The 26,508-nt window shown below is 41.9% G+C and overlaps 2 protein-coding genes across 3 annotated transcripts; one reads left to right on the top strand and one right to left on the bottom strand.

The window, feature by feature from the left end:
- The first annotated feature begins 168 nt into the window (after window positions 1-168).
- Window positions 169-5,685, top strand: cnot8 (CCR4-NOT transcription complex, subunit 8). Of its 2 annotated transcripts, XM_047378401.1 has the most exons (8): window positions 169-321; window positions 1,969-2,177; window positions 2,617-2,709; window positions 2,874-3,067; window positions 3,655-3,816; window positions 3,934-4,078; window positions 4,159-4,269; window positions 5,145-5,685. In XM_047378401.1, the coding sequence occupies exons 2-8, from the start codon at window positions 2,061-2,063 to the stop codon at window positions 5,271-5,273; spliced, it is 951 nt and encodes a 316-aa protein (XP_047234357.1). In that variant the 5' UTR covers window positions 169-321; window positions 1,969-2,060; the 3' UTR covers window positions 5,274-5,685. The 2 variants fall into 2 exon arrangements, with proteins under 2 accessions (XP_047234357.1, XP_047234358.1); XM_047378402.1 differs by lacking the exon at window positions 2,617-2,709.
- A 265-nt stretch (window positions 5,686-5,950) lies between these two features.
- Window positions 5,951-26,475, bottom strand: gemin5 (gem (nuclear organelle) associated protein 5). Its single transcript, XM_047378398.1, has 28 exons — window positions 26,202-26,475; window positions 24,807-24,961; window positions 24,389-24,570; window positions 23,705-23,856; window positions 23,510-23,608; window positions 23,082-23,214; window positions 20,181-20,346; window positions 19,484-19,696; window positions 17,761-17,846; window positions 17,140-17,222; window positions 16,856-16,989; window positions 16,502-16,575; window positions 15,596-15,777; window positions 14,313-14,452; window positions 13,549-13,720; window positions 13,260-13,469; window positions 13,129-13,185; window positions 12,848-12,967; window positions 11,667-11,762; window positions 11,445-11,582; window positions 11,108-11,255; window positions 9,045-9,164; window positions 8,750-8,960; window positions 8,401-8,667; window positions 8,152-8,314; window positions 7,587-8,046; window positions 6,276-6,360; window positions 5,951-6,189 (listed from the first exon to the last, which is right to left on the bottom strand). Exons 1-28 carry the CDS (start codon window positions 26,341-26,343, stop codon window positions 6,007-6,009), a joined length of 4,371 nt encoding a protein of 1,456 aa, XP_047234354.1. The 5' UTR covers window positions 26,344-26,475; the 3' UTR covers window positions 5,951-6,006.
- Window positions 26,476-26,508: the final 33 nt, after the last annotated feature.

Here is a 26,508-nt window from a genome sequence, read left to right as displayed (position 1 = left end):
TTTGTAGTTTGTTTTAAAACTTTTCTCCCAGAAGTAGAAAAACATTAGCAACCAATTGTAAACAAAGAGAAACATAACATAAATATTATTAAAATCCATATCTAACAACTAGTCTATTAAGATCTCCATGCTGCTGTAAACTAAGGCTTAAATGTGTACTCATACGTGTGGGCGCTAATACACATCACGTCATCACGCAGTAACTCCCGTACAGCAGGTGCTGCTGTTGCGCGTTTTGAAGAGAAGGAGGCGAAACAGGAAAAAAACGAAGAAGAAAGTACCATCAAAAGCCTGAAAGGATTCAAGCGAAGAAAGCAGCAGGTAAAATTATACTTTAATAATTTTACCGACCTCAATGTGTTGTCCTTACGGCAAGCGAAGCTCGAGTTAAACACTCAGAGGAGTGAAACAAGGAAGCGCTTCTTATTGCCGCTTTGTTTTGTGCTACTGCCAGTGGAAGGTTAGCTTTGATGCTAAGCTAAATGCTAGGGCTTGCGTGGTTGCGTCGTTTGTTTTTATTTCAAACTGATCGGGTACAGTGAATTTAATGGACTTGAGCTAATGTATTATGTGTATACTGTTTCAACCAGCATGTACTTAACAGTTTTTCCTCATATTTGATGTTTTCTAGCTGAAACTGACTAAAAGCTCTTACTAAGCTAACGGTTGCTCCGTCTGCTGTCATGGCAACACGGGGAGAAATAATTTCTATTCTAACTTATCTAATTTATCTGTCCTAGTTTAATGTCTTGCATTACATTTGGGGATGATTAGAAATTAAATGAGTGAAATTGTGGCATATAACAAACAGGGTCAAATAATAAATGATTTTAAAGACGAGAAGCTATTTGTACATTAATAAATACGTTATTATTTCCTTTGAAGGATCCAGACTTTTTGTTTTAAAGTAGTCTTAACCCGCAGTTCCCCAGGCTTTCTGAAGGTGTTGTTGTGTACCTTCACTGCTATTGTGCTTAATTTCTGTCTAGTTCTTGTAGCTGACAGCTGCCAGCATATTGTTAATGTTAAAAAAATAATAATAAAAGGTTTTTAAAATAGCAAATCCAGCTAAGTGAGCCACTGGCAGTCAGAAGAAATCTGCTGATTGACAGTATCTGAAGGTCATGTCTTTCAGAAAATGAGAGGAAAAACTCTAAGAGCCCATTCTTTATTTGTTATAATCCTTAGAAAAAAGGGAATTCGTCACGATCCAAATCAACACGTCAAACCTAAAAGAAAACAGGAATTTAGCATCTTCCCAAAATCAACCTGATCTGTGGTTGTGCGAAGATAATTTGAAAAAATAGTGGACGTCCAGAAAGCATGGTCCTTGCACAATACAGTTTATGCTTTGTTCTTAATAGTGTACGCATCATTACAAGCTGATTAGCAGAAATTAGCTGGATATTGGTGGGCCTATTTGGTCAGGGAGCCACCCTGGAGTCAGCTGCTCTTTAGAGCTACAGTTATAAAACAGTGTCAGCTTAATTAGAGTGAACAAAAGAGCAAAGTGTACCAGAGGCAAATTCCTTGTTTGTATGTACGAACTTGGCAATAAAACTGATTCTGATTATTGGTGCTCCTTTAGTTTCCTGACAATAACTGTCCATGTTTTACATGACTGGAAATATTTCTAAACACCACATCTTGTCTTTGTGGTAAGCAGGGAAATAAATATTAGCCTTCCTTCAACCAGTGGACCAGCAGTGTGCAGCGAAAGGTGATTTAGGGGGACAGCAGGGTATTACTGGAAAAATAAACTTCTTGTCAGTCTGGCACTGTCATTAGCATCTAAATCAAATAACAAACCTTTGGAAGGGTATGACAGAAAATCTTTCAAAAAAAAAAAACTGGTATATCTTGTCAATGTCCATTTTATTTATGTAGGACATTTAAAGACAACAGTGAAGGGAATATTGGCTAATTGCGATCAGGCTCACTAACATTTTCCTTTCTTTATTCTCCCAGAATTGTTTCATTTTATGATCTGATTGCCTCTTCACCTCCCACTGAGTGCTGCAGGACTGTTGGGATTTTATCTTTTCATCCAACCTGCCAACATGCCAGCTGCACTTGCAGATTCCAGTCAGATCATCTGTGAAGTCTGGGCGAGCAATGTGGAAGAAGAGATGAGGAAGATCAGACAGATTATCCAAAGCTATAACTACGTTGCCATGGTGAGAGTTCAGTAGTCGTTAAGTGTGTCCCTTTAAACATCTGAGCACTGTTAACTTCTACATGCACCCTGTAACTGATCAGTTGGTCCACTCTGTGCTGAAATATCCAAACCTAAACTATATGAGTATTGACATGGCAATAATCTGAACCTTATTCACACTTATGTTACCCTAAAAAACAAAGGTGCTTTGAATGGAATATACTGCAACTGAAGCTTCTGCTCTTTGATTTTATATCTTTAGGTTTCAGTTTCTTCCTAATCAATCCATCCAGTCGTCCATCCTTTCATTTGTTTCATCCATCCATCCTTGTTTCCCCCTTTCAGTCTCTGGTTTTTCCCATGTTCCATTTTGTACGTGAAAGAATATAACTGAGTATAACTGAAAAGGTTGAAAACAGACTGGAAAAATATGGAATTTTGAAATGAGAAATGTTCAGGAACTGTGGTGCTCCGAGACAGAGGAGAAGGAGACCCTGTGTAAGACATCACCAGCTGTTGAGAGCTCCAGCTGTGCTGCAGACTATGTTGAGGTTGTATTACTATTACGTCAAACCATTTACTAATGTTAGGCAAATGGCATACATACAAAGTTGCCCTTTATTTTCAGTTTGACAGTATGATTGGAGGAAATGGCTCTTGATTAATGTTGTGTATCTGCTGACCAATGAGATCTTCTGTCTTTGTTGTTCATCAGGACACAGAATTCCCTGGGGTTGTCGTGCGGCCAATCGGAGAGTTTCGCAGCACGGTAGACTACCAGTACCAGCTGCTGAGGTGCAACGTGGACCTCCTGAAGATCATCCAGCTCGGACTCACGTTCCTGAATGAGGACGGTGATTATCCTCCGGGCACAACGACATGGCAGTTTAACTTCAAATTCAACCTCACGTAGGTGGAAAACATTTCTCTGGACATTTAGTTAGCATGATGTTTTTCTTGTTCCATTAGCTGATATTGAAGGATTTGAACGTTTAGTTTTATTTTGTTATAATTCAGATGAATTTGGGGGATCTGTAGAATGTTGTTAACCAGTTCTATTTGAGGCTGCAGAAAATAGTTAATGAGGTTACATTTACTGACTATCAAACCTCTGTAGTACCAGCGTAACACCATATTTAGTATAATGCAGGCCGGACTCTATCAGGGCTGCCTCTTGTTACAGATCTGGTAAGAGGGACAGGATCTGAACTCGCGGAGAGGAAGGTGTCATTTACCAGCAGTAGTGCTGACTGGGAACACCTAAACTCTCAACTTCCTGAACATTTTATTTGAGCAGCAGCCATATTGAATCTAAACTCAGGGTTGGTGGGAAACTTCTGACTTTCCAATTTGGAATTCCAACTTCATTGTGGCGTTCGATTTATTTTTCCTACTTTAAACTCTATAATTCTGAGTATAAATAAAACAGTGGAATAGTTTTATTTAGATCCTGTCTTGTTGGTCCTAAAAATAATGTTTTAAAATTCCTTCCACAGAGAAGACATGTATTCACAGGACTCCATAGACCTGCTGCAGAACTCTGGCCTTCAGTTCAAGAAGCACGAAGAAGAAGGGATCGACACGCTGTACTTTGCTGAGCTCCTCATGACGTCCGGCTTGGTCCTTTGTGAAAATGTCAAGTGGCTCTCCTTCCACAGGTGGGTTGTTTTGAACCTTTTAATTTAAGCAATTGTAGTCCCTTTCTCTGCTTTTATTTTTTGAACTAAATTCTATGAATTTCTTTGGAAGTATTTTCGCTTTCTTTGATATTTCAGCGGTTACGACTTTGGCTATCTGGTAAAGCTTCTGACGGACGCTCGGCTTCCCGAGGAGGAGCACGACTTCTTTCAGATCCTCAACTTGTTTTTTCCTGCAATCTACGACGTCAAGTACCTTATGAAGAGCTGCAAAAGTCTCAAGGTTTGCTGAAATATACACACGTTTTCTATTGAATCCAGTTTAGTCATTGGATTCACCCGCCTGCCCTGTTTGTGCTGCAGGGAGGCCTGCAGGAAGTAGCCGACCAGTTGGAGCTGAAGAGGATTGGACGACAGCATCAGGCCGGATCAGACTCGCTGCTCACAGGGATGGCGTTCTTCAGGATGAAAGAGGTAAACTGACGCTCAGCCTCTGACGTTATTTGTGAGTCGAGTAGTCCTCTGTTTTTAAAGTGTTCTATGCAGTGAGAATGAATTAGCTCAAAAGATGCATCAGACCTGGTGAAAAGTTTGAGTCAACCCAGTTTGATCTTTTTAAGGTGGACAACATTGACAATTTAATTTATGTTCCACTAAAACAAGGTTTTCTATTAAAAATGTAAAGCTGGAATGAAAAGGATAAAAATAATGTTCCACTCAGCATTTTGTGTTTACCAGAGATGGATTGATCAGAGTTTTGTGTAAATCTTCAACCTGATTCAGATTCTAGACAATCAAGATTTCTCAGTAAAATCTAGAATGACCTGCATTCAAATTCTGTTTTCTAGCTGTGAGGGGTAAAATGATTTATTTATATTAGGAACAGAGGCCAAAGAAAACAGTCTAAAATAGTATTTTATCCTTTTAAACTGTCTTTAGCATCTTTTATTAGTAATTAGTCTAGTTGTGTAGCAATTAATACCCGTAAATGGGAGCCTCCGGGTAAATTCCCTAGAGAAAGTAGAGCTCTAGCTCAACTGAGATTTCCTAAAAGCTGCCAACCTTTCCTTTCCTGTTCTGTGACAGACATTAAAATCTCAAAAGGATAAAACTGTCAACACTGTTTTGTTTTAGTGACACTTCTTTGCTCTTTCACTTAATTTAAGAATTCACCGAGTTAAAGAGAAACACTTTCAGAAAGTCTGAAAAACGTTTTATCAAACATTTTAGAATAGAAATTCAGGGCTGTTTAAAACGGTCCTTCTAAACACTGAAGATGACAATGAGCCATCACACCTCAAACGTTTGCAGATCAGTTTTTTTGAATTCAACTTTTCTTGTTTGTTCAGCTTTTCTTTGAAGACCACATCGACGACGCCAAGTACTGTGGGAGATTGTACGGGCTCGGCTCTGGATCCAGCCAGCCACAGAACGGGATGTCCGGATCGGGTCAGGAGGAGACCAACAACAAACACTGAGTGGCCGCTCGGCTTCGCTTGCTTTTAAAAATCCACCAGCAGATTTCTGCTCTCATGTTCTCCAACAGGACTCTGAACATATCTGAGCGACTTTCCCAGCGGACTCGCAGCGAGAACAGATCCTTCAGTGGCCGACTCGTTTCTTCCCATGTCACTTTTAACAGAGTCTTAGGCCAAACAAGTCGGGTCAGTTTTTTTTTTAAAACATGTCTGTTTTTACAGCGTGGGACCAGCTCCTGACATCCTGGGATTTTAAAGACTCCTCCCCTTTGATTATTCTAATCAGACTGCCCCCCCCCCCCCCCCACTCCTCTTTCTTTTCCTCTACAGGGATTTATTTTTTTAAGTTGTTGCTGGAAGGGCCTGTAAATTAAAAATGTATAATTTCAACAAAAATAAATGTTTTAGCTCATTCCAAAGGATGATGTACATCTTCTCAGTCGCAATATTGTTCGCCAACAAACCAGCGTTTCTGCTTTCAAAAATATTCTGGTTTAGTTCAGCTTTTACAGGAAACCTGTACAGGATTCAAATTATAGAATGTAACTTAAAGAGCCTATCATCTAACTCAGTAATTCTCCTTTAAGTTAAGCTAAACGTGCTTTAATTAGAATTCTGTCCCAAAAAAAATAATGAAGCTCCTTCCATGTTCAGATGTAGTTTCACTCGACTCAGGATCAGTTTCAAAGATTCATTTTATTCCAGAAAAAGCTGTGCAAGTGAGGCGTTTCTCTCAGTCCGCAGGACAACCGGATCTCGTAAGGAATCCCTGGGACGCTTTCAGGACTGGTGGACTTCTTCCGTATTTTCGGAGCAGATGTTTGGCCTGTTGTTGGACAACATCGGAGATGGAAGAACACTTGCTGAGATGCAAGAGAACAAGGCAACATTCCATCACATCTGGGCGAGGAAACATCTGCAAGAGCAAAAATCAAAGCTGTCAACTGTTTGGATCGAGACTTGCCCGCCCACAACTCTCCTGTTTAATTACTGGTTGTGTACCTTGATTGAGTTGGGAATGTTGGCCAGCTCCTCTTGGAATTTGGACATCTTTGAGGACAAGGAGAGAAAGGTCTCCTCCTCAGAACTGCAAACAAAAGAGAGAAACATCCGGAAAGGGACCTTTTAAAGAAAGTAAACCGTAAGCTTGTGACAGGTTTTACTAGCTAGTGAAATCTCTGAACTCAAACCAAACTTCTGTAAATAAACACATCGTCATGCTAAAGGAGCAGGTAGTGGACAAAGTAACCATTTAATCTAATATCACTAGAAAACTACAGTAAACCAGAGTTCAGATCTGGGAATGGCGTCACCCCAGGGATGGGTGTCTAGCATCGAGTGGTGGATTCTGTTCGTACTCTGAAGTTAGGCTTTCTGAGTGTTTGGAATGCCTACTGAAGTCCGAATTCCAAGTTCAATTTGACGGTTGTGAACACAGAAAGTTGGAGGTTCAATTGAAAGCAGTATAGTTACAAGTGGAAGACCAAGGGCGTTTGCCATTCGTCGTCGTGCCAACTACCCATCAATTGTCCATTTATCCAAGATTGGGCCGCAGGGGTAACAGAGCCAGAAGATAAACATCTCTCTCCCCAGCAGCACTACGACTCATTCCCGGAATGAGGTTAGGCGTCCTGGATGTCTTAACCACATCAATAGCCTCCTTTAGGAACAGCTGTGGCTCGAGATCAGAGCTCACCCTGTCTGTAAGGCAGAGTCCAGCCTCGCTACAGAGGAAGTTCATATCATCTACTTATTTCCAGGATCTCGGTTTTTTTTTCATCATAATAAACATCTCATGACCGTAGATGGTCCAAACGGAAATAGTGAACATTGATCATAAAAACGTTTTGTTTTGTTAGTATCTATTTCTCTTTAAAACAGTGGTGCATATAGTGCTGTACATCGTGTTCCTTTATAGTTTGAACAATTAAATGTTGTCCGCTAGTTTTACTAACAGTAGTCAGGTCCTCTTAAGTCTGAGAATAGGCTTATGTTTTTTAAGCACGGCAGCCATATTTGAAAAGGAACTGTGGGCCTTGTAGTTTTCTCAGTCTGACTGCATCAGCCTGAACTACAACATGAAATGAAAAGGTTCTGCTGAAGCATTTCTCCAAAAACATAAAACTGAAAAAGCGATTAATAAACAAATGAAATGTAAAACCCAACAAGAAAAATCTGTTTATGGCTTCTTTTTAACACCCAGAATAGGTGATTTTAATTTAAACCTTTTTATAACCCTGCAAAATCTCTGTATTATCAACATTTTTCCAGCTTTAATAATCAAATATTTAAACAAATAAAAATAAGCCTGACCATTGCTCAACTTCAGTTGCTTCCTGCTGATCTAGGGCTGTTGTTTGTGCCAGACTGCCATCCTGTTTGTCCCCAGAGTCCAGCTGTCCCACTTGGACCTGGCTGTGCTGCAGAACCATGGCAGACAGCCGCTCCTGGATCTCTCTCACAGATTTCTGAGTGGCCTGACAGGCAGCATGAGGCTCCGACAGAAGCACTGATGGTTCAAAGTCCAGTTCTTTAGAGGTACCACTCGTCAGGCAGACCCTCTCTTCCAATTCCAGCGTTCCTGCAGTCAGTGCTTCGTCGTTCAATTTGTCTTCGCTGCAGGAGCCGGTTCCGGTTTGGACCGCAGAGTCCCTCCACCAGCATTCATACAGACGGTGGTAACAAACAAACGCCTGCAGGCTGCTGGCTTCGGCTTCAGCTTTAGATTGTTGGAGTGTTTTTGAATGTTTCCTTGAAAATACGTTGACATCACCTGAATGACAAACGGATCATTTCATTAACAAAACTTTCTGCAGGCTCCTTTCAAGCCAGATGAAATAAAGGCTTTCAGTGCTGTTTTCTGCTTCGGCTGGGATACCTTCAGGGAAGAGCAGCCGGCAGAACACCGCAGAGATGCTGAAGTGTCCCGCATCCCTGAGCCAAGCCACTGCCTGCCACAGCTCTGTAATCAGCTGTCCATCATCGTTCAGTAACCAGCTGAGCAGGGAGCGAGTTAGATGGACCGAGGAGTACAGCAGGACCTGAACATGGAGAGACGTGAACAGAATCTGGTTTATATCCAGGAATATCCCTAAAAATCCCCGCTGTGGTCTTCTTTGGAGCCTACCTGTCTGAGAGGGATACTGCCGCTCCGTGCCGGAGTGTCCACAGACTTCAGCTCTTGCAGAAGAGCTTCAATGCTCCAATCTCCGGCTGAGTTGAGGCAAACGTGAAACTCTTCCTCCCAGATGTGTCTAACTCTATCCTGGATGGTGTTGGAACTCTTCAACATTGCCCAAGAATGACCAGAGACACAGGAAGCCGAGGAGAAGACACCAGAGTCCACCAGCGTCACAGCCAGCAGCTCAGCCACACACAGATGGAGCCTGTGGGCCTGTAGAGCACAAAGTTTCAAATGAAATGCCTTTCTGAATTCTGTTTCAGAAAGGAAAAGTTCAAATATGACAGGTTCTGACCAGTAGGGGGCTCTGAGAGTTCAGGACCTCGTGCGCTCCGACCCAGTCATGAGCAGCTACCAGGTCTTTGGCACATCTCAGAGCCAGCGACTGGGCCAGGACTTCCTCCTTGGAGATTCTCGCCAGATCCGCAGCGGTCCTCAGAGACGGAACATCGTTCTTTCTGGCAATGACTTTGGCTGCATCGAAACTGCAGCTGGCAGCAAGGTAACTGAGACGAAACATAGGAGGAGAAAAGCCAATTTAGCATCACAACCCCAATTCTGGGTCTAGTTCTGTGGTTAACAGTTCTGACCATTTAGCAGCAGCAGATAAATGTCCATCTTTCTCCAGCACAGCAGCCCAACACGTGTAGAGATCCTTCAGCAGAGGTTCGTCTGCAGGCAGCCGGGCTTTCACCAGTGCTATGGCCTCCCTGAGGAACACACGGGAACGTTCTGTTAGATGGGACATCAGCAGGAGCACCAAATATCAACAGCTTTAAAACAAAAGCCTACATGCGTGCTTTACCTAAAAATATATATACTTCCCTTTCTGCTTTAAGATGAGCAATAATGTCATTTATTTTAAAGCTTTTATTGATTTATTTCAACCGGTTTTTCAGGTTGAATAGATTATGCAACAAACTGAAATAAATTTGAAAAACCACAATCGGACAAACAACGGTCAACATACTAGTTAATTTTCCCTTAGCACCTCTCGTGGACATCCTTTGGAATAATTCTTCCTGGATGTTTGATTCCTCCTGGCAGAACTGGTAGATCATTTAAACTGCTCGGTTGACTGACACTGACCCGGCTTTTACATTTAGACAACAGATTTCCAATGTTGCTGAATTCCAAAAGCTTAATGTTATTCTTTCTCCACTCCAGAACCGGTTTGGATGCACGTTTGAGACACTTTTCCTGTTGGAGCACCCAGTCTGAGATTACTTGTTGAAGCTGTTGCTGATTTACAGTAAAGTAAAAAAAAACAAAAAAATAACTTGTAGTCCCCCACCTTTATCAATTCAGTAAAAATGACCCTCAGCATGATGCACCCAATACCATGCTTCATGGTCGGTACAGTGTCCTTAGGTTTAAAAGCCTCACCTTCAAACATACGGTCTAACTTAAAGGTGCTTCTTTCTTGGTCGGCAGCCACTCAGTACATGGTGATGTAAAACTGGACAGTGACGCGATTGTTCTAACATCTTCCACTTCATGGCGGGCTTGAGCCTTGGTGGTTCCTGGGTTGTTCCGGCATATCCTAAACATATTTTCTCACCTCTGAAAGGTACCGCTTGTGTCAGATGGTTGAAACGTTGACATGATTGGGCGTTCTAACTAGACATTGATCCCTAGCAAACATCAACATGGTTAGGATGGATAACTCAGGCTAACATTAAGCTCAACCCAGTTGAAAATGTCTGGATTATGCTTAAAAGTGAGGTTTGTACCAGGAAGCCAACCATTTAAATGATGAAAACCAATTCTGCAAAGATGAGTGGCAGCAAGAATTATACCAGCTTTTTAGATGCCCAGAAAGAGAGAAATATGTCCAAATATAACCATGGTTATATGTTTATAATCATTGCTATATGTAGGGGTGGGTTTTATGGATTTGAAATTTTATCACAATATTTTGTGGAATTTATTGTAATAACAATAAAACTATTTTCAACTTCTTAGCAGTATTTTTTAGGCAACTATGGCTGTGACTGCATGTCACAACAATCATAGCTGCACAAACATAAAAACTGCTCTTAAAAATTATACCCATTTTTAAAAACGGTCATTGTCAGGAAACCAGTTACATAAACACGTGTGATTTCTATCAATATACTGCACACAGTAACTGCATTTAATCGTTTTTTCTCTTTTTTTTTTATATTTATTGATGCTCTGATGACACAAACAGTGGAGAAAATAGCAAAAATAATCCCGACAATACAGTCACAACCATCATTAATTGGAATTTATTCTCACAATAAATCCAAATCCAATTTTTTGTTGTTGCAATAACCGATACAAGAAGTGCCCACCCCTACCTGTATGTATAATTTTGACCATATTTCCATAAGAGAAATGCAGAGTAAACTCAATCTTGCACACCCAGATCTTGTTTTAAAAAGTCTGTAAAGTTGTTCGTTTTATAATCATCCCACTCTGGAAAAACATCAGTTAGAAAAAGTCAAAAGCATTAAAACGTAACTTGAACTTAAAAATGTAACGTGAACAAACCTGCATCTAATTCTTCTAAAAGTTTAAATTCTTGTATTCTATTTTTTGTTGCCACATATTCATTAGTTGAAAAAGTAAGTTACACATACATCCTCCAGTATATTAACGTCTCGCACATACAAACAGAGACATGAACCTGTAGAGCTTGTTGGACCTCAGCAGGTCCACGGCCTCATACAGCCTGTTGATGGACAGCAGGTGGGACGCCGCCTTCAGGAACTGCTCCTGCAGAGACAGCTGCTTGACGAAGGCCTCCACCGTACGGCTCCACACCTCGAAGCCGGCTGCAAGCAAAGAAAAAAAAAATGGAACAACAGGCGGTTTTCCAGATAAAAACTGAAATGCAACAACACAATAACAAAATAAAGCCAGACTCAGAGTTTTCTAAAGTTTTCCTGCTTAGCACCAGAGGGAACCCTTGAACAATACAAGCACAGCCTACTGGAGTCAGAATAAAGAAGTAAAGTTGTCACCCATGGGAGCGATGGAGAGCAGGTGGTCGTTCAGCTCTCCTCTCTCTGTGGCAAGCTGTAGCGCCCCCTGCAGGTCTCCGCTCCACAGCCGCAGATACACAACAGAGTCATAGTGGCCGGCCTCTACGTGGCTCTCCTCTAAACAACAGAATAAAGGCTCATCAACAGCTGAACGCCAACTCTGAACTTATTAACATCAGCAAAAATAAAATCCCTACAAACCTTCGGCCTCAAACATGCGGTAAAGAGCTTCTCTGTCATGAAACAGACCCAGATGGATATAATCTCCTCGACCCGGGACACAGCCTGCAGGTGGCGCTAAAAACACACAAAAATGCTTTAATCAACAAGTGTAAAGTGTTCAGTATTTTGTTTGTAGTAATTTAATAACTTCAATTTCTGCAATTTAATTATAACACCTTGCAAAAATATTCATACCTCTTGAACGTTTCCACATTTTGTCAAGTCACAGCCACAAACACGTCTTTACGAGACAAACAATACAAAGTAGTGCACAACTGTAAAGTGGAAGTTTTTAAAAAAATAAAAAATCTGAAAGGTTTTAGTGTTTTTTACAGGCCCCTTTACTCTGATACCCCTGAATAAAACTGCTTTAGGTGTCACCAAATTAGTAAACCGAGTCCTGCTGTGTGCAATTTCGAGGTTTGTTAGAGAACGTTAGTGAACGACCAGCATCATGAAGACCAAGGAGCACATCAGAAAGGTCAGTTTAAAGTTTAAAGCAGGGTTAGAATGTAAAACTATATCCCAACATCTCATCTGAAGAAAGAGTTTGCCACAACTGCAAGCCTACCAAGACATGGCTGTCCACCTGAACTGACAGGCCAGGAAAGCATTAATCAAAGCAGCTAAGATAAGGTAACTCTGCAAGAGCTGCAGAGATCCACAGCTCAGGTGGGAGACCTATAGCCAACTCGGAATCTGTGGCAAGACTAGAAAATTGATGTTCACAGATGTTCTCCACCCAATCTGACGGAGCTTGAGCTACTGTTTAGGGAACAATAGGCAAAAATGTTAGTCTCTAAATGTGCGAAGCTGACAGTCAAACCCCAATATGCAAAGTATTGTAATGACTCAGGGCCGGTGAAAGCAAACGCCTGGCTCACTTTTCACTTTTGTTTGTAAAGTATGTTGAAAGCTATTTGTCATTTAAATACTTTTCCTGGAAGCCAGAACTAAAGCAACCTTTTTAGTTTTTTATTATTTAAAAACAAACAACTATAAATCCAAATGAATGAAGCCAACCAATCAAAATGCTTCCAGTTATTGAGAACTGAAAGGGGAGAGTTTAGTTCAAGAGTTGGTTATTTCTCTGGATGGAGCTCCACTGTTGTCATAGAAATGAACCTTCTGACTGGTGGATATCAGTTCAAACTTCTCACCATCGGAGTGTCTGACTGAAGCCAGAGTCACGCAATCTTGCAGCAGCTCCTCTTTGGGCCGGTGGTCCATAGAGGTACTGAGGGGCAGCATGGAGCGAGGCTTCTTCTTCTTCAGCAGATCTGGAGATGTAATAATGTAATGTTATAGGGACCAGTTATTTGCAATGACGGACTGGTTTAATAGTTGCATAAGCGTCAGACGTTTACTCTCATTTTCACAAACAAGCGGTTTTTAAAGCACCTTCAGTTCTTCATGTTTCTGAACAGATGAAACCACACACCTGGTTTGTCTTTACATTTTGCAGCAGAGGTTGGTTTCCTTTGCATCTCAACAGCTGCTGAAAAAGAAAATATTTGTTGTTTTATATATTAATTTAAACCTGTTCCCCTGAATTATTTTATGTTTTCCCACCTGCAGGATATTCCAGACTGTTTGTTAATCGGACTTCCTCCTCTTCATCTTTAGCGGACAGACCCTGCTCTGTCATCACCTTCCTTCCTTCAGTCGCTGGCTCTCCGTTTATCTTCTGCTCCACGACTCCCCCGGACACCGACACTGTCTTGCTCTTCTTCTTTTGTTTGGAGCCGACCTTCTTCTCCTGCAGCAGGACCATCTTCTTCCCTGAGATTAAAACGCAGCACGACATTATAGGAAGGTGGTTATATCGGCATACAGACACATACTTCATGTCCACGTTTACCTTTAGGAGGCTTTGTGAACTCCTGCTCAGAGACCTTCCACTCCTGAACTGTGAAGTCTTTCCCTCCAGTCCAGATCACATCTGGATCAACTGGAGACCAGTCCACACACAGCAGGTAACCAGTGTGACCGCGGTAGTTGGAGATGGCTGCCTCCTCCAGGACGTCCCACACCTACATGGAAGGACACCATTAAACACCGCCGTCCACTGAAATGGTTAAACTGGGGAAATGAGCTTCAGGAAGATGTTAGTTCAGGGTTTCTACACATTTATGATTTTAAATTTCCAAACTTTTTCCAGACTCATATTCCCAGATTTCTCAGTCCCTTTTAATTCGTAGTTTTGTATAAAGACTAAAGGTCTTGCTCTAAAGTGGGACAGATGGACAAATGAATCGATGGAATAGACAAATTGATGATGCTGGGTGAAATTATGAATGGAGGGAGGGATAGATGGACAGAGGAACTGACAGAGATTGATCAATGAACTGACGGATGAAGGTACTGACGGACAGACACAATGGATAGATGATGAACAAACAGACAGATGGAAAGTTACATGAATGGATGGATGAAAGAACAGCTGGATGGATACAAGCTTAGACAATGGGACAGGGAATAAAGTTTGAAAATACAAAAAATGTCCCATACGTTGTGTTTTTTTTATACTTTAGACCTGGAAAATACTTAATTCCACACTTTTTAAGACTGCACTTATTCTGTAATATAAAAGCTACTACTATTTCTACCAGTTTCCAGACTGACCTGTGCAGTTCCATCATACGAAGCGGTGACTAGTCTGCCACTGTGGTGTGGACTCCAGGCCATACTGGTAATTTTAGCTGTGTGTCCACAGAGCCTGCGATACGGCTCAGTCAGCAACACTGGGCTCTCTGGAGGATTCTCTGCAGAAACCAATGAAAACAAAATAATCAAATATTTCTACACGCCTCTCAAAGGTGCATTAAAGTAATAAATCAAACTTTGCTAAATCAGTCCTGAATTCTCCAAAACACAAGGGGGCACACACTCCCAATTGACTGGACATTCAAATAAGCAATGAGAAACACCCCCCCCCCCCCCCCCCGTTTTGTTTCTGATAGGATGCCACCCTGGGAGTAGTACCACATTTCTAACACCATAAAACCTGTCACTCCAGGAAGTCAGCTGATTTTCAGCTTGATCCACTCAGAAATGTGATCTTCCTGCTCTTTGAATGCATTCAGCAGTACTAGGCTGCGCTCACAACACCGTTCACTGTGAATGTCGTTACTGAGTAAAGACAACAAAACGTTGAAGCTGTTCTGTTTTAAACCCCTTGAGATCTTTATCTCTATCTGTTTTGGGAAGTGCTGGATTTGGAAATGTTGGCAGTAGAGCTGCACAAGCTATCGTAAATATATTGTCATCACAGCATCACTGAGTGCAATATTTATATCTTAAAGGACTGTTTGGAGTGCAATGAGTGTTGGCTAATATATTCCAAATGCTATGAACTTGCATTTTTTATGCTAATTAAATATTTAACCAGTTGGACAATCTCACGGCAGCAGATGCTCACACTGGACATAAATGACGTTACCCAAAATGCTATAGGTCACAGAGTGATGAAGGCATAGATGAGAAAGAGACGCAAGTAGAAAATAGGCATATATCACAACTGATACTGTCATCACAATATTTTCTAATATCACGCCGCCCTAGTTGGCAGACTTTCTCAGAGTTAAGGTAAAATCTACGTTCTCTGCATATACACACAGTCTGCTAGTCACTCTACCTGCTAATCCGATAGAAGATGGTTTTTTAATGTCAACTCAAATTATTATCATTTTGGTTTATAATAATAAAGAAATAAAAAATACAAGGTGGGACACTGCCTCTCCTCCTAGTATGAATAATTAACAATTATACAAAGGCTAGAAAAAAGGAGAAACTAGAACAGCACAAACTCAGTATCGGCAAAAAATACTTATCAGTCCATCTCTACTTCCAAAAAGTTACGAATGGAGAGAAAATATCTGACTAAATAGCAAGAAGATGTCTCAAACCTATAATGGCGTGGAGATCGTGCACGTAGACGATGGCGTTGCTGGAGCCCGAGGCCAGCAGACAGTGGAGTTCAGGTGTAGAGCTGTGGTCGTGGTGCCATTGTAGCGTGTTGATGATCTTGTGGTGCTGCTGGATGCTGCACAGCAGCGTCAGACTGGGAGCCTGATACACATCGATGCTCCTGCAGCAGAGAGAAGATGATCAAAGGAATGAGGGAGATGGAGGATAAATAAGTATAATAAATATCTGCTTTAACAGCAGTGTGTGAGGTTAGTAACTGCAAAAATAGATTTGTTTTAAAGAAAATCTTTGTGAGCCAATTGAAGTAACTCAGAACCAACTACAATGAATCCCTGCTCTAACTGGATCAAAGTTAATTATTGAAAACAAATTGCCTATTAAGGGAATTCAAACTAAACCAATGCCATATTTTTGACTTTTTCTGGCTCAGGACCCCAAAACTATCCTGGTCAAATCAAGTTATCTTGTTGTATAATTAGTAACATACAACAAAATGAAGGGAAAATTATTAAATAAATTTTAAAAAACTCCTTACTATCCTTTGCAGAGCCCGTCTGTCTGAAACATTGCAGCTGGAGTACCAGAATGGGCCTAGAGTTTCATTTCCAGCTCAGTAGGGAGCTGTTGAGCTGGCAGAACCAGAACAGGGATGCATCAATCACAGAGACAGAAGTAAGACTTCATGTATTTTTTTTTATCCATGCGTAAATCTCTGAATCTAATATCCTGTGTCTGTTTTTGGAGTTTAAATGTACATGGAAATTTTTTTTTTTAACTCTTCAACAGAATGGAGAGAACTGATCTCCCTATTCTGTGACACCTGTATCTTATGGTAAATGTGGACCCACTCGGGCTTAGAGGGTGAATAGATTTGTGTCACTCACCCATCCTCGTTGCCGATGGCGACAACCTTCCAATCCGGCTTCCAGCTGAGGTCCGTGTGTGGAGACAACTTGTGCTGTTGGGAAGCAGAACAAGTTAGGGTGGAAACAAGTCGTGATATGGGCTCCCCTAAAGCTTCATTGTTAAAACACTCTAAATGACTTGGTCCTCGATGCGATGATGAAACAGATTCCATTTTGGAGTTTGTAGAAACACTTGGCTTAATTACTTGCAGGAGACAGAAGCTTTATTCTGCTGTAATTAACACACTGTGAGAAGTACAATAAAATGTGTCACCGGAAACTCCTCCACCTGCCTCCGCTTTTAGTTTAGCTAACCTGAAAAGCCCCCCCCACCTGGATGTTGTTCGTGTCTCTGATGAGTTTATCGATGTCCGACGCCTCCCCGTTCAGCCTCGACGTGTCGTGCTGCAGGATGACACCTTCGCCGGCGCAGCTGTACAGACTGTAGCTCTGCTTTCCTTCTGCACCTAAACGTCACACACAAACATGTTTCAGAGACCGAACCTCTCCCTAGAAAGCAGGTGTGCTGTGGAAATCAGCAGTAGGCATGAGCCGGTTACTGATCTCAACAGAATCAATTTAAAAAATAGAAGAAAAGAGAGTTAATAGAAACTCACCAAATGACAGAGGGGGGACCGGGGGGCCCCAGGCCAATGTGTACACAGTCTTCCTGTGATAGGAGCTCGATATCTGAGGAGGCCTGTTGGAGGCCAAGCAGAACAAACAACCAATCAGAGAGAAGAGAGACAGAGGATGGTGAGAACTGCAGGAAAATTAGCCTGAGGATAATCAAAAGGACTGGGAGACGAAAACAGAAGCTTCCACAAGTTTTTTTTACAATGTTTTTATCAATCAGTGTAGTTTTAATTAGAAAAAAAAACTTGTAAAATAGGATTGATATCAAACCAGAGAATAGAGAAGAGTGAATATGAAGCTCATGCCAGACTTGGCTCAAACCACTGGGGGCTTTAATAGATACTCAGTGTGAGTGGCCATCTGCCATGACCAACTGGGGGTTTGAGAGAAGAGAGCATACACACAAAAAGAACACAAGACCACTTATCCAGGAGTACTTTCTATGTGGAAGAAAAGTCAAAAGTAATAGCTCCTTTACTTAATACAGTTAATCATGGTAAAAGCTCAGCCAATGGCTATATGTCTAAAAGAGAGTCAAAAGCAATCAGGAGAAGGATGATGGTCAGAGTTAATATTGCAAATAAGGGAACAGAGGATCTTACTTGCTGAAAAAGACATCATAGATCCCAACTTTTCCATCATCGGTTCCAAAAGCCAAGGATCCTTCTTTCTTCGGGTGCCACGCCAGCTGCAATTACAGCATAAAATAATTGTTTCTCATCTCCAGAACCTTTACTACAAGCAACTGGGTATAAAGTGTACGCCGCCCTGTTAAAAACGGTCAGGTATTTGTGACGTAGAAAAATTAAACCATATCAATGAATGTTTTGAGCTCAGATATTACCCATGTCCTATTCAGTTCAATGGCCTGGCTGCATCTGTGCAAACCCTTAAACACCTTACTGAAGCACTGTTTTATTCAATTTTAGCCTTCAGTGTTCTTTGGTAGCGTGTCACATCTTGACTTGGCAATTTCTGCCCACTCTGCCAGGGATAAATCCTTCAAATCAAATCAGATCCTCTCATCCCCAGCACTCTTCGGGTGACCACGTGGAGTTCTGAACTCTAAAACTTCAACAATCCTCTCATGAATCCATTCTTTTGTTAAAGTTTGGTCTCGGAATCACTATGATGCTGGCAAATCAAAGGCCTCTCCATCTTTCAAACAAGCATCTAATGGATTTGGGTCACATTTTGCTAGTATTTGGAACAGTTCATAATTTCAGCCACCTTGGAAAAAAAAAGAAAGGTTGACCTGAAGGAAAGTAACTGCAAAGGATGATGCTGCCACCACCGTGTTTCACTGTGGGTAGTTTTCTATTGGTGATGTGTTTTGTGCCAGACACATTTAAGACAAGTACATACTCTGCAAGAACTTAGTAACTGGTTCTTTTACTGAAGGTGCCAAGAACAAGAGGAAACTTGCTTCTGGCCATTCATAAGAAATTTAAGTGCAGAACTCCTGGCAAGACCTCATAGGGCCCGACCACAGCAGCAAGAAATGAAGGAACAATAGAAAGAAAGGAAGCAAGGAAGACATTTTGGACAAGGAAGGGTATGAGGAAGGAAGAAAAGAAAGGACACAAGGAGGAAAGGGAGGAGAAAAGGAAGTATTGGAGCAAGGAAAGACCTAGGGGAGGAAGAACAACTTTTAGACAGTTGGAGAGGTTATAAAGTCTGGGAATACAAATATTTTTTCATTGCTGTGATTTTTTTTTTTCATACCTATCCAGACCTGGAAAATACCAGAATTTGATTTCAGAATTTTCCAGACTACGTAGGAACCCTCAAGATAAAGTATTAAGAACAAGCTGCAACACCTTCATGGATGGAAACTATGACTTGATTGTTCTGACTGCAGAGGAGCAACAGTTCATCTGTTTATGTAGAATAGGTAAAGGCCTTTTCTAACATTTGAATTTGCATTTATTCATACTCTGCAAGCCAATGATATATTTGGCTACCCAACACTTGATACCCGATACTGCTTTAGATGTAGTGTGACTGCGATGCTAGTAGTGGAGTATAGTGGAGCTGACGTCATAATGTTAAAATTAAGAGAGGAGTGAGGAATATTAGGTTAACCACAGCTGATATTATCATTGCAATGTTCTACAATATTTCAATGCCAAGTTTTCCTTATATTATGGAGCCCTAGTTTAATCAGACCACCGCAGATTCTGCCCCAAGGTTTGGAGAGACTTTAATTATGTCTGGTTGTTGTCATTGGAAGGAAATGAATGTGTCTTGTAAACCATCTCCTTGGTGCAGACATATGGAAAATAAAGGAAACATGTCAATTTACCAAAACACCTTGATTCTTACCGCTGTGACCTTGGACTTGATGCCCTGCCAAAAGGACCTGACGTCATGCTGGTTCTGGGTGCTCAGCGTATTCCACACCCTGATCATGTTGTCGCCGACGCCCAGCGCCAAACAGCCGATACCCACCGGGGAGAAGGTCAGTTTGAAGACGTGGCCCCCCAGAGTGGGTAGGGTCCAACAGCAACTCAGAGAGTTCAGGTCCCAGCATTTAATCTGAAACGATGCGAAAGGAAAACATCAACTCAATCCTTCTTTACCCAACTAATCCTTCTGTGGTCACTGAAGCATAAAGAAGCCCAGAATAACACCAAAACACAAATTTTATGCTGCATTAAACTAATGTGACAAAGTCAAATTATTAAAAGAAAACAGATTCTCAATAAAATGCAGCTTAAAGGGTAACACAAACATTTATTTATCTCAGGCTGGAGACCAAACAAAAACTTTTTAAGTCAGATTTTCTTTGTAGCATTACATTAAAGAGTGAAAAAGCTGAACATATGTTTCTTTTAGTTGGACAGTTACAGATGGGAAAGCTTTTTTTTCGTTTTCTTTTAGAGTTTTTAATTTCTGAAACAAATTGTAAAACATGAGTTGAAGCACTTCCGCAGACCTCACATTCAAAGATGAAATAAAAAACCCTTAGGTGAGTCTGACTCAAAACCTTCAGTTTTTTTGGGAACAGTAGGTGACCCACCTCTCTGTCCATGGACGTGCTGATGAGCAGCTCTTGGCCGTCTTGCAGCTGAACAGAACTCATGTTGAAAACGATCCGGCTGTGGTTCTGACCCTCAGACGATGTTCCGAACAGACTCCACTTCTGCTTCCCAGTCTTGGCCAGATCCCACATCACCAACTCACCACTGGATCAGTATAAAGACAAGAAAGTCAGTTTAAGCATTTTAGCAAAAAGTAATTCAACAATTTCAATAAAGTCCTGCAACATTAGACAGAATTTCTACAGGATTTAAGCCTGGGGACTGAAACAGCCATGGAAGACGGTCGATTGTCTGATGAATCATTTCTGTGTTCATTTGGCCAAATGTTTTGGATCATTATCCTGTTGAAAGACTCCATGATGACCAAATTTCTGTTTTCTAGCAGAGGCCACAAGATTTTTATGTAAAATGTTCTGGAATTCCAAAGAGTTCATAATGCTAGGCACTCCAACAGGGATTCCAGTGCTTTGCAACAGACAGGCCCACAGCATTACAGATCCTCCAACATGCTTAACTGTAGGCATGACTTGCTTTTTTCATTTATTCATGCTTTGTCAAGTTTAGGCCAGTAGCTATGTTCTTGGGGCCATATCCTGACTTGAAGTGTGCTTAAAAAAAGCTTTCCAGCTGTGTCCTGGTTGGTGGTGGCCCTGTGGGGATATTCATGTTGGAGTTCATTGGGGTTGGGGGACTCATGGGGTTAGGATCAGAATTCATTGGGAGTTTAGGATTGTTTCATTCTGTGGCGGCTCTGGTTGGCGGGCCCGTTTGGACCATGTATACCCCTCTTTTGTACATGGCCCCCTCTCCGGCTGGGGGTCATTGGGTACTGGTTTCGGGGTGGGGGTCGGGTCGCTCAGGTTCAGGCATCAGCCCAGGCTAGCCCAAGTCCAGGTGCTGGGTCGGTCTGCCTGTTTCCAACCCCGGAGGGAAGGGGACCATTTCCTGGGTCCGGGGACTGGTTGCCCCTATGAGGTATCGGCACCTGGACCTGGGAGTATAGAATATGTATGGGGAGTATGAGTGAGTGTACGACGTCCATTGTTGTTGGTCTTTACGTTGGGTGTGTGGATTTGAGTGTTTTTATGTGTACACATGTGTGATTGTGACTGTTTGTGCCTGTTTTTTGTGTCAGGTTTGGTCTTGGACTGCTCCCTCTCCTGGATCAGTTTAGGCCCCCCATCAAATGTGGGGCCTATTTCCTCCCCGTCACACTACCTGCCGGTGGTTGGTGTTTCTGCCCGCTGGTGTACTTGTTGTATCTTGTATCTGCTCGAGCGCAGACAGCTGCCGGCAGGGCCTGTGGGCTCGTCGCTGCAGCTCCCTGGGGCTTCTGCACTGTGGCTGCTGAGTGGTTCCCCTGGAACTCTCCCCTGCTCTTCTCTGGGGGATTGTGGTAGTCCCGGTGGTGGTTCTCCTGGGGTTCCTGTGCTGTGGGGAGCCTTTGGATGTCTGTGGCTCGGATCTCCTCCGTATCTGGCCCAGGTCCAGGGGGGCAGGTCTGTGGCTCCTCACACTCGCTATTGCATATTTTTAATGGGGAAACCTTGTATACACAAGCACCTTCACACTACACAAATGTTCTATATTAAGCTGCATTTACCACTAAATACATCTTGCATTCATAAGTACTGTGCACTTTTTGGTACAAAAAACCTGTTAACATGAACGTTTCTGCGGGTGTAGAAGCAAGCAGGGTGTTATATTTTCAATTCAATTCAGTTTTATTTATATAGCACCAATTCACAACCAGGTCGTCTCAAGGCACTTCGCAAAGGGTTAGGAATGGTATAGGGTTGTTGGGGAAGTTAGAATACACTACTGAGTGTTAGAGTTTGGCCATTTTAGAATGGGCTATGTGTAGGGGTACTGAGTTAAATGATACACTGATAAAGTGTGTCCATGTAGAGCCAACTGGTGGCCATTGTTATACTAAAAACCACAAGGATTGGGATACCTCTCTCTGTCAGACTGATTATAACCATTGGAAAAGAGAAGGGGTCATACAGGTAGCAGAAATGGAGGGTGTGTTTGCACCTCAACCATAACTGAGCCGGTTTAGGCTAAACCTGACTCCCCCTTACTCCTTCCAATAGGGAGAGAGGAAGGCAGAGGTCAAAATAATTGGAGAGTGTTGTTTCCTGTTGCATTATGTGAAAGGTGGGTAACTTTAAAAATGGCCAAATCTTGTATTCTCTTCATCCTTCTTTCTCTCCTCCATTCTTTTCTCCTTCACTCGCCTTTTCCTTTTTGCCCCACCTCTCTCTCTTTCATGCTTCCTATTTCATTCTTTTTTGTTTCTGTCTCTGTCTGTAACAACTGAAATAATCCCAAAGCAGTTTAAATAACGTTTATTTTATAAATACCAAGCAGAGCTTTAAAGCGTTAGCTGTAATACTCAACTTGTGTAAATAACTCTTTTGGGCTTTTTCTTGGCATTCAGACAAAGTTCTGAGCGCTACTCTGCCGGACAGGAAACAGTAAAAAAAAAAAAACAAGCTGTCCAGAAAGCCAAGGATTCCTAATAACATTTTCTAGAACTCTCATTAATGTAATAACCCGAAATGTTTTCTCGCTGATAAAATGTGTTTTTTCACTGAGATTATGCTACTGCAATAAAAGCTTTACCAGGGGTGCCAATGAAGCTGAGGGGAACCCCATAAAACATTATATGATTTCATACACTAAACAATTTTATTTCCAAGCACAATTTCATTGAAAGTACAACACTGAAAATAATGCTTCTATACAGTTTTGATGAGGAGATCTATCTCTCTGATTATTTATTTATATCTATATTTATTCTGGAGGATTAGTAATTAGTAGCTAAACATTTACACCTCTCACGTGTTCCAACGCCCTAAAAGAAAACTCTGAACCTGAAGCAGCTGGATATGAGCTGCGTCGCTCGTCCCTTCGGCCAGTGGACGTTGAGCCAGATCCTCTCTTTTACCCCGGGGTCAACACCAGAGCCTCTTCTCTTAAGAAACGGGAGCTTCAGAGTCATCACACCTGTCAGGAGAGAGTAAAAAAACAGTGAAGACTCAAAATTCAGCTCTCCGAAGGGAGTTAGGGTTTAAATTCACTGCAGGAAGGAGCTGAAGAACAAAGAAAGTCTTCAGAAAAATTTATTTCAGCGTAAAATGTGTGCTGAGGTTTCTTAAACTCTAAAACTCACAATTAAAGTTATTGGCTTACTGGAAATAAATTCTAAATATTGAATAAAGAAAATTATAAAATGGTTTCATCTGCAAAGCAATTAGTGGACAATTGCTGCAGTTTTCACCTTTAAAATCCTCATCCTCACCTTTTCCCTTGGCGGTGCTCCAGATCCTCACCGTCTGGTCTTTGCTCCCAGAAGCCAGATAGCAGCCTACTTCTTCTCCTGTTGAAACTCCATTGGTTGCTGAAACATACCAAACATGAGGTTTATATTCAAATCTAAATAACTCTCTTTTTCAGCAGGACTTTTCATTTTTTTAAGTTGTCAGGATATAGTTACCTTCATGCTCCTCAGCTCTGGTATAAAGGGCGTCCTCTCCGATCACAGGAGACCATGCCAGCGAGTGGATCTCGTTGTCATGTCCTCGGAGACGTTGTGTCACTTCACCTTTTCTACTTATGTCAATCAGCACGATCATCCCGTCTTTGTACCTGCAGCGGTTTAGTTGTTACTGAAACATAAGTTCCACTGAACCATTGCTGTACGTTCAATTTAACAGTGTCCTACACAGACTTCCCGTTACAAAATTTCTAACTACTTAAGGCTTCTCAAAGTTACACGGTTCTCAATCCTTAAAACCAACAGATGCACAGAAGGGGACTAGTGCAAAGGTCTTTTCTCTGATTAATCATCCACTTGACTGGAAGAAGCACAACCATTATTGAAGAGTGGGATCAAAAAGTCCACCCAAAGTACATTTTTCGAACAGCTCAGGCTCTGTTTGGTGGTGGTCTGTGGATTCTCCAGCATGATGGAGCCGTCTGAATGAAAAAGGGGGATAAAGATCTCAACTCTTGGAATCTTGGAACTGTGGTTAGGAAACTCCTGAGATTTTAACCCCCCTCAGGAACTGTAGTGAGTTCTCAAACATCAGGTGAATAAACAAAAGACAGTTAGTCAGGATTTGGTCCAGAAGGTGATCCCGCACTCCAGCTGAGAAGTGATGTGATATAATCTACCTACCCAACACCCACAGACTTCCAGCTGTGAGGAGAGCAGGTGAGGCAGAAGATGGTCCTTGGCTCGGGGAAGAAGCTGGCTGTGTCACCGGTGTGGAACCAGTGGCAGACCACCACACCCTTCTCATCACCTGAGACCACCAGGTTTTTATCCGCGGGGGACCAGTGCACCGCAGAGACGGGGTTCTACAACACACAAAACCACCTATTTAAGCCTATTGATGTAATCCAGCATTTAGCAGAAAACTACTCCCAAGAATATTCAAAGGTAATATCTGATACACCTCTCTGATCCGCAATCAAAATTAAGTTGAAATACAAAGCTATATAAATATAAGATATAACAGGCAGCAGTGACTCATTCTGTTGGTGGCAGGGCAGATAGAGGCCAGCAGGGGACAGAAGAATGATACAAAACTAACCTGATGGACGGCATTGTCCCTGATTGAAGTCTTCTTGTTCGAGTCCCAGAAGCGTATGCTGCCATCAGTGGAGGAGCTGACACAGATGTGACTCTGCTCAGGGTGCTGACAAAACGAAAAGCCTGACACCAATTCCCTGTGGCCCACGAGCTCCCCTGCAAAACACACATACTATACTCAATGCATTGAAACACTAATCATATAGATGGTGAATGAACCTGAAGATGTTTGGTCTCCAGTAAAGTAACATGTTCCCAAAAGGTTTGCAGCAGTGCTACTTACTTTACCAAACACTGAAAATCCAACACTACATGAGCTACTAGCTTCCAAACCACCAAATACAGGTGACAAAATAAAGGTGGAAATAAAGGTGATAAAAATAGTGGAGTCTAAACTGGGATAATTGATACAGAAAGCTGGAAATACTCAACCATTCAGAAACATTGCCACCGTCCAACAACAAAGCTCCACCATTGTGAGGTCACATAAGTACTACCTTCCCTGGGTCTGGGGTACAAATACTAACCCTGAACTGAGGTGGAACTGATTCCTGGATTCAAAACAACAAGGAAAAGATCATTGTTTCCCAAAACATTTCTTGTACTCAAAACAAGGGAAACCAAGGAAAGGAAGGAAACTGATTCTTGAAAAAGTTTCCTCTAGTCCATGGGAGTCCAGCTCCAGTCCTCAAGGGCCGCTGTCCTGCCAGTTTTAGATGTGTCTTTGCTCTAACACAGCTGATTCATATAGTCCATCTACCTCCTCAGAATGTCATATAGTTCTGCTCAGGCATTTGATCAGGTGTTTTAAACCAGGGAAAGATCTAAAACATGTGGGATACTGGCCAACGAGGACTGACTTTGGACACCACTGCTCTAATCTAGATACCAGGGGAAAAGAAACGGGCCCAGAAAAAAGTCATTCAGTTGAGATTCCCCAATAACAAGACCATAGTCTACTGAAAAGGTTCCGAAAGATGAAATGGGAGGGGCCTAAGAAAGGACTTAATAAATAAAAAAAATAAAATAAAAATAATAGATCCTGGCTCCTGAAGTCCAAATAAACTTGGGGGAGGGGCAAGGAAAGATCCCAGGAAAAGTTTGGGTTCCTTGAAAAGGTTCCTGGAGTCAAAACAATGAAGGGCAAGCAGATGCCTGAAAAATTGGACCGTAGTTCTGGGCAAAATGTCCCTACATTCAAAACATGTCTATGAATATAAAAGAACCCAAAACAAATAATGAAGAAACGCATTGGAAGCAACTTAAAACAGAGCCCTAAAAATTACCTCAAGGAGAATAACACGTAGTGAAAAGATTTTCCCCACAAAACCGATGATTATATACAAGTCTACTGGTTTGCGGAGTTGTGTAGCGTTGATAGTGAGCACCGACTCACCTGTAACCCTGCATGAAGTAGCAGAAACCTCTATCAGGTAGATCACGTTTTTGGCTCCGGCTCCCAGCAAACCACTGCTGCTGACATCACTGCAGCACGCGCTGTACCAGTTAGGAGAGGCGGGAAGGGACCTATTGCGCATGGCGCCTCAGATATTTTAGATATCCGTTAAATTTATTTTGTAATTTAAGTTTCAGTAAATCCAAATAAACTCCTCACATGCTGCCTGAAGTGTTGCAGTTGCAACGTGAAGGAGGAGCGTGCTGTCGCAAAAATTCTGTCATGAGTACGGAATCCTAATAGGGTC

Source organism: Girardinichthys multiradiatus, chromosome 11 (genome assembly GCF_021462225.1).
Source record: "Girardinichthys multiradiatus isolate DD_20200921_A chromosome 11, DD_fGirMul_XY1, whole genome shotgun sequence".
NCBI classification, from domain to species: domain Eukaryota; kingdom Metazoa; phylum Chordata; class Actinopteri; order Cyprinodontiformes; family Goodeidae; genus Girardinichthys; species Girardinichthys multiradiatus.
The sequence above is the reverse complement of the archived record's forward strand: the minus strand, read 5'-3'. Positions and strand labels throughout refer to the sequence as shown.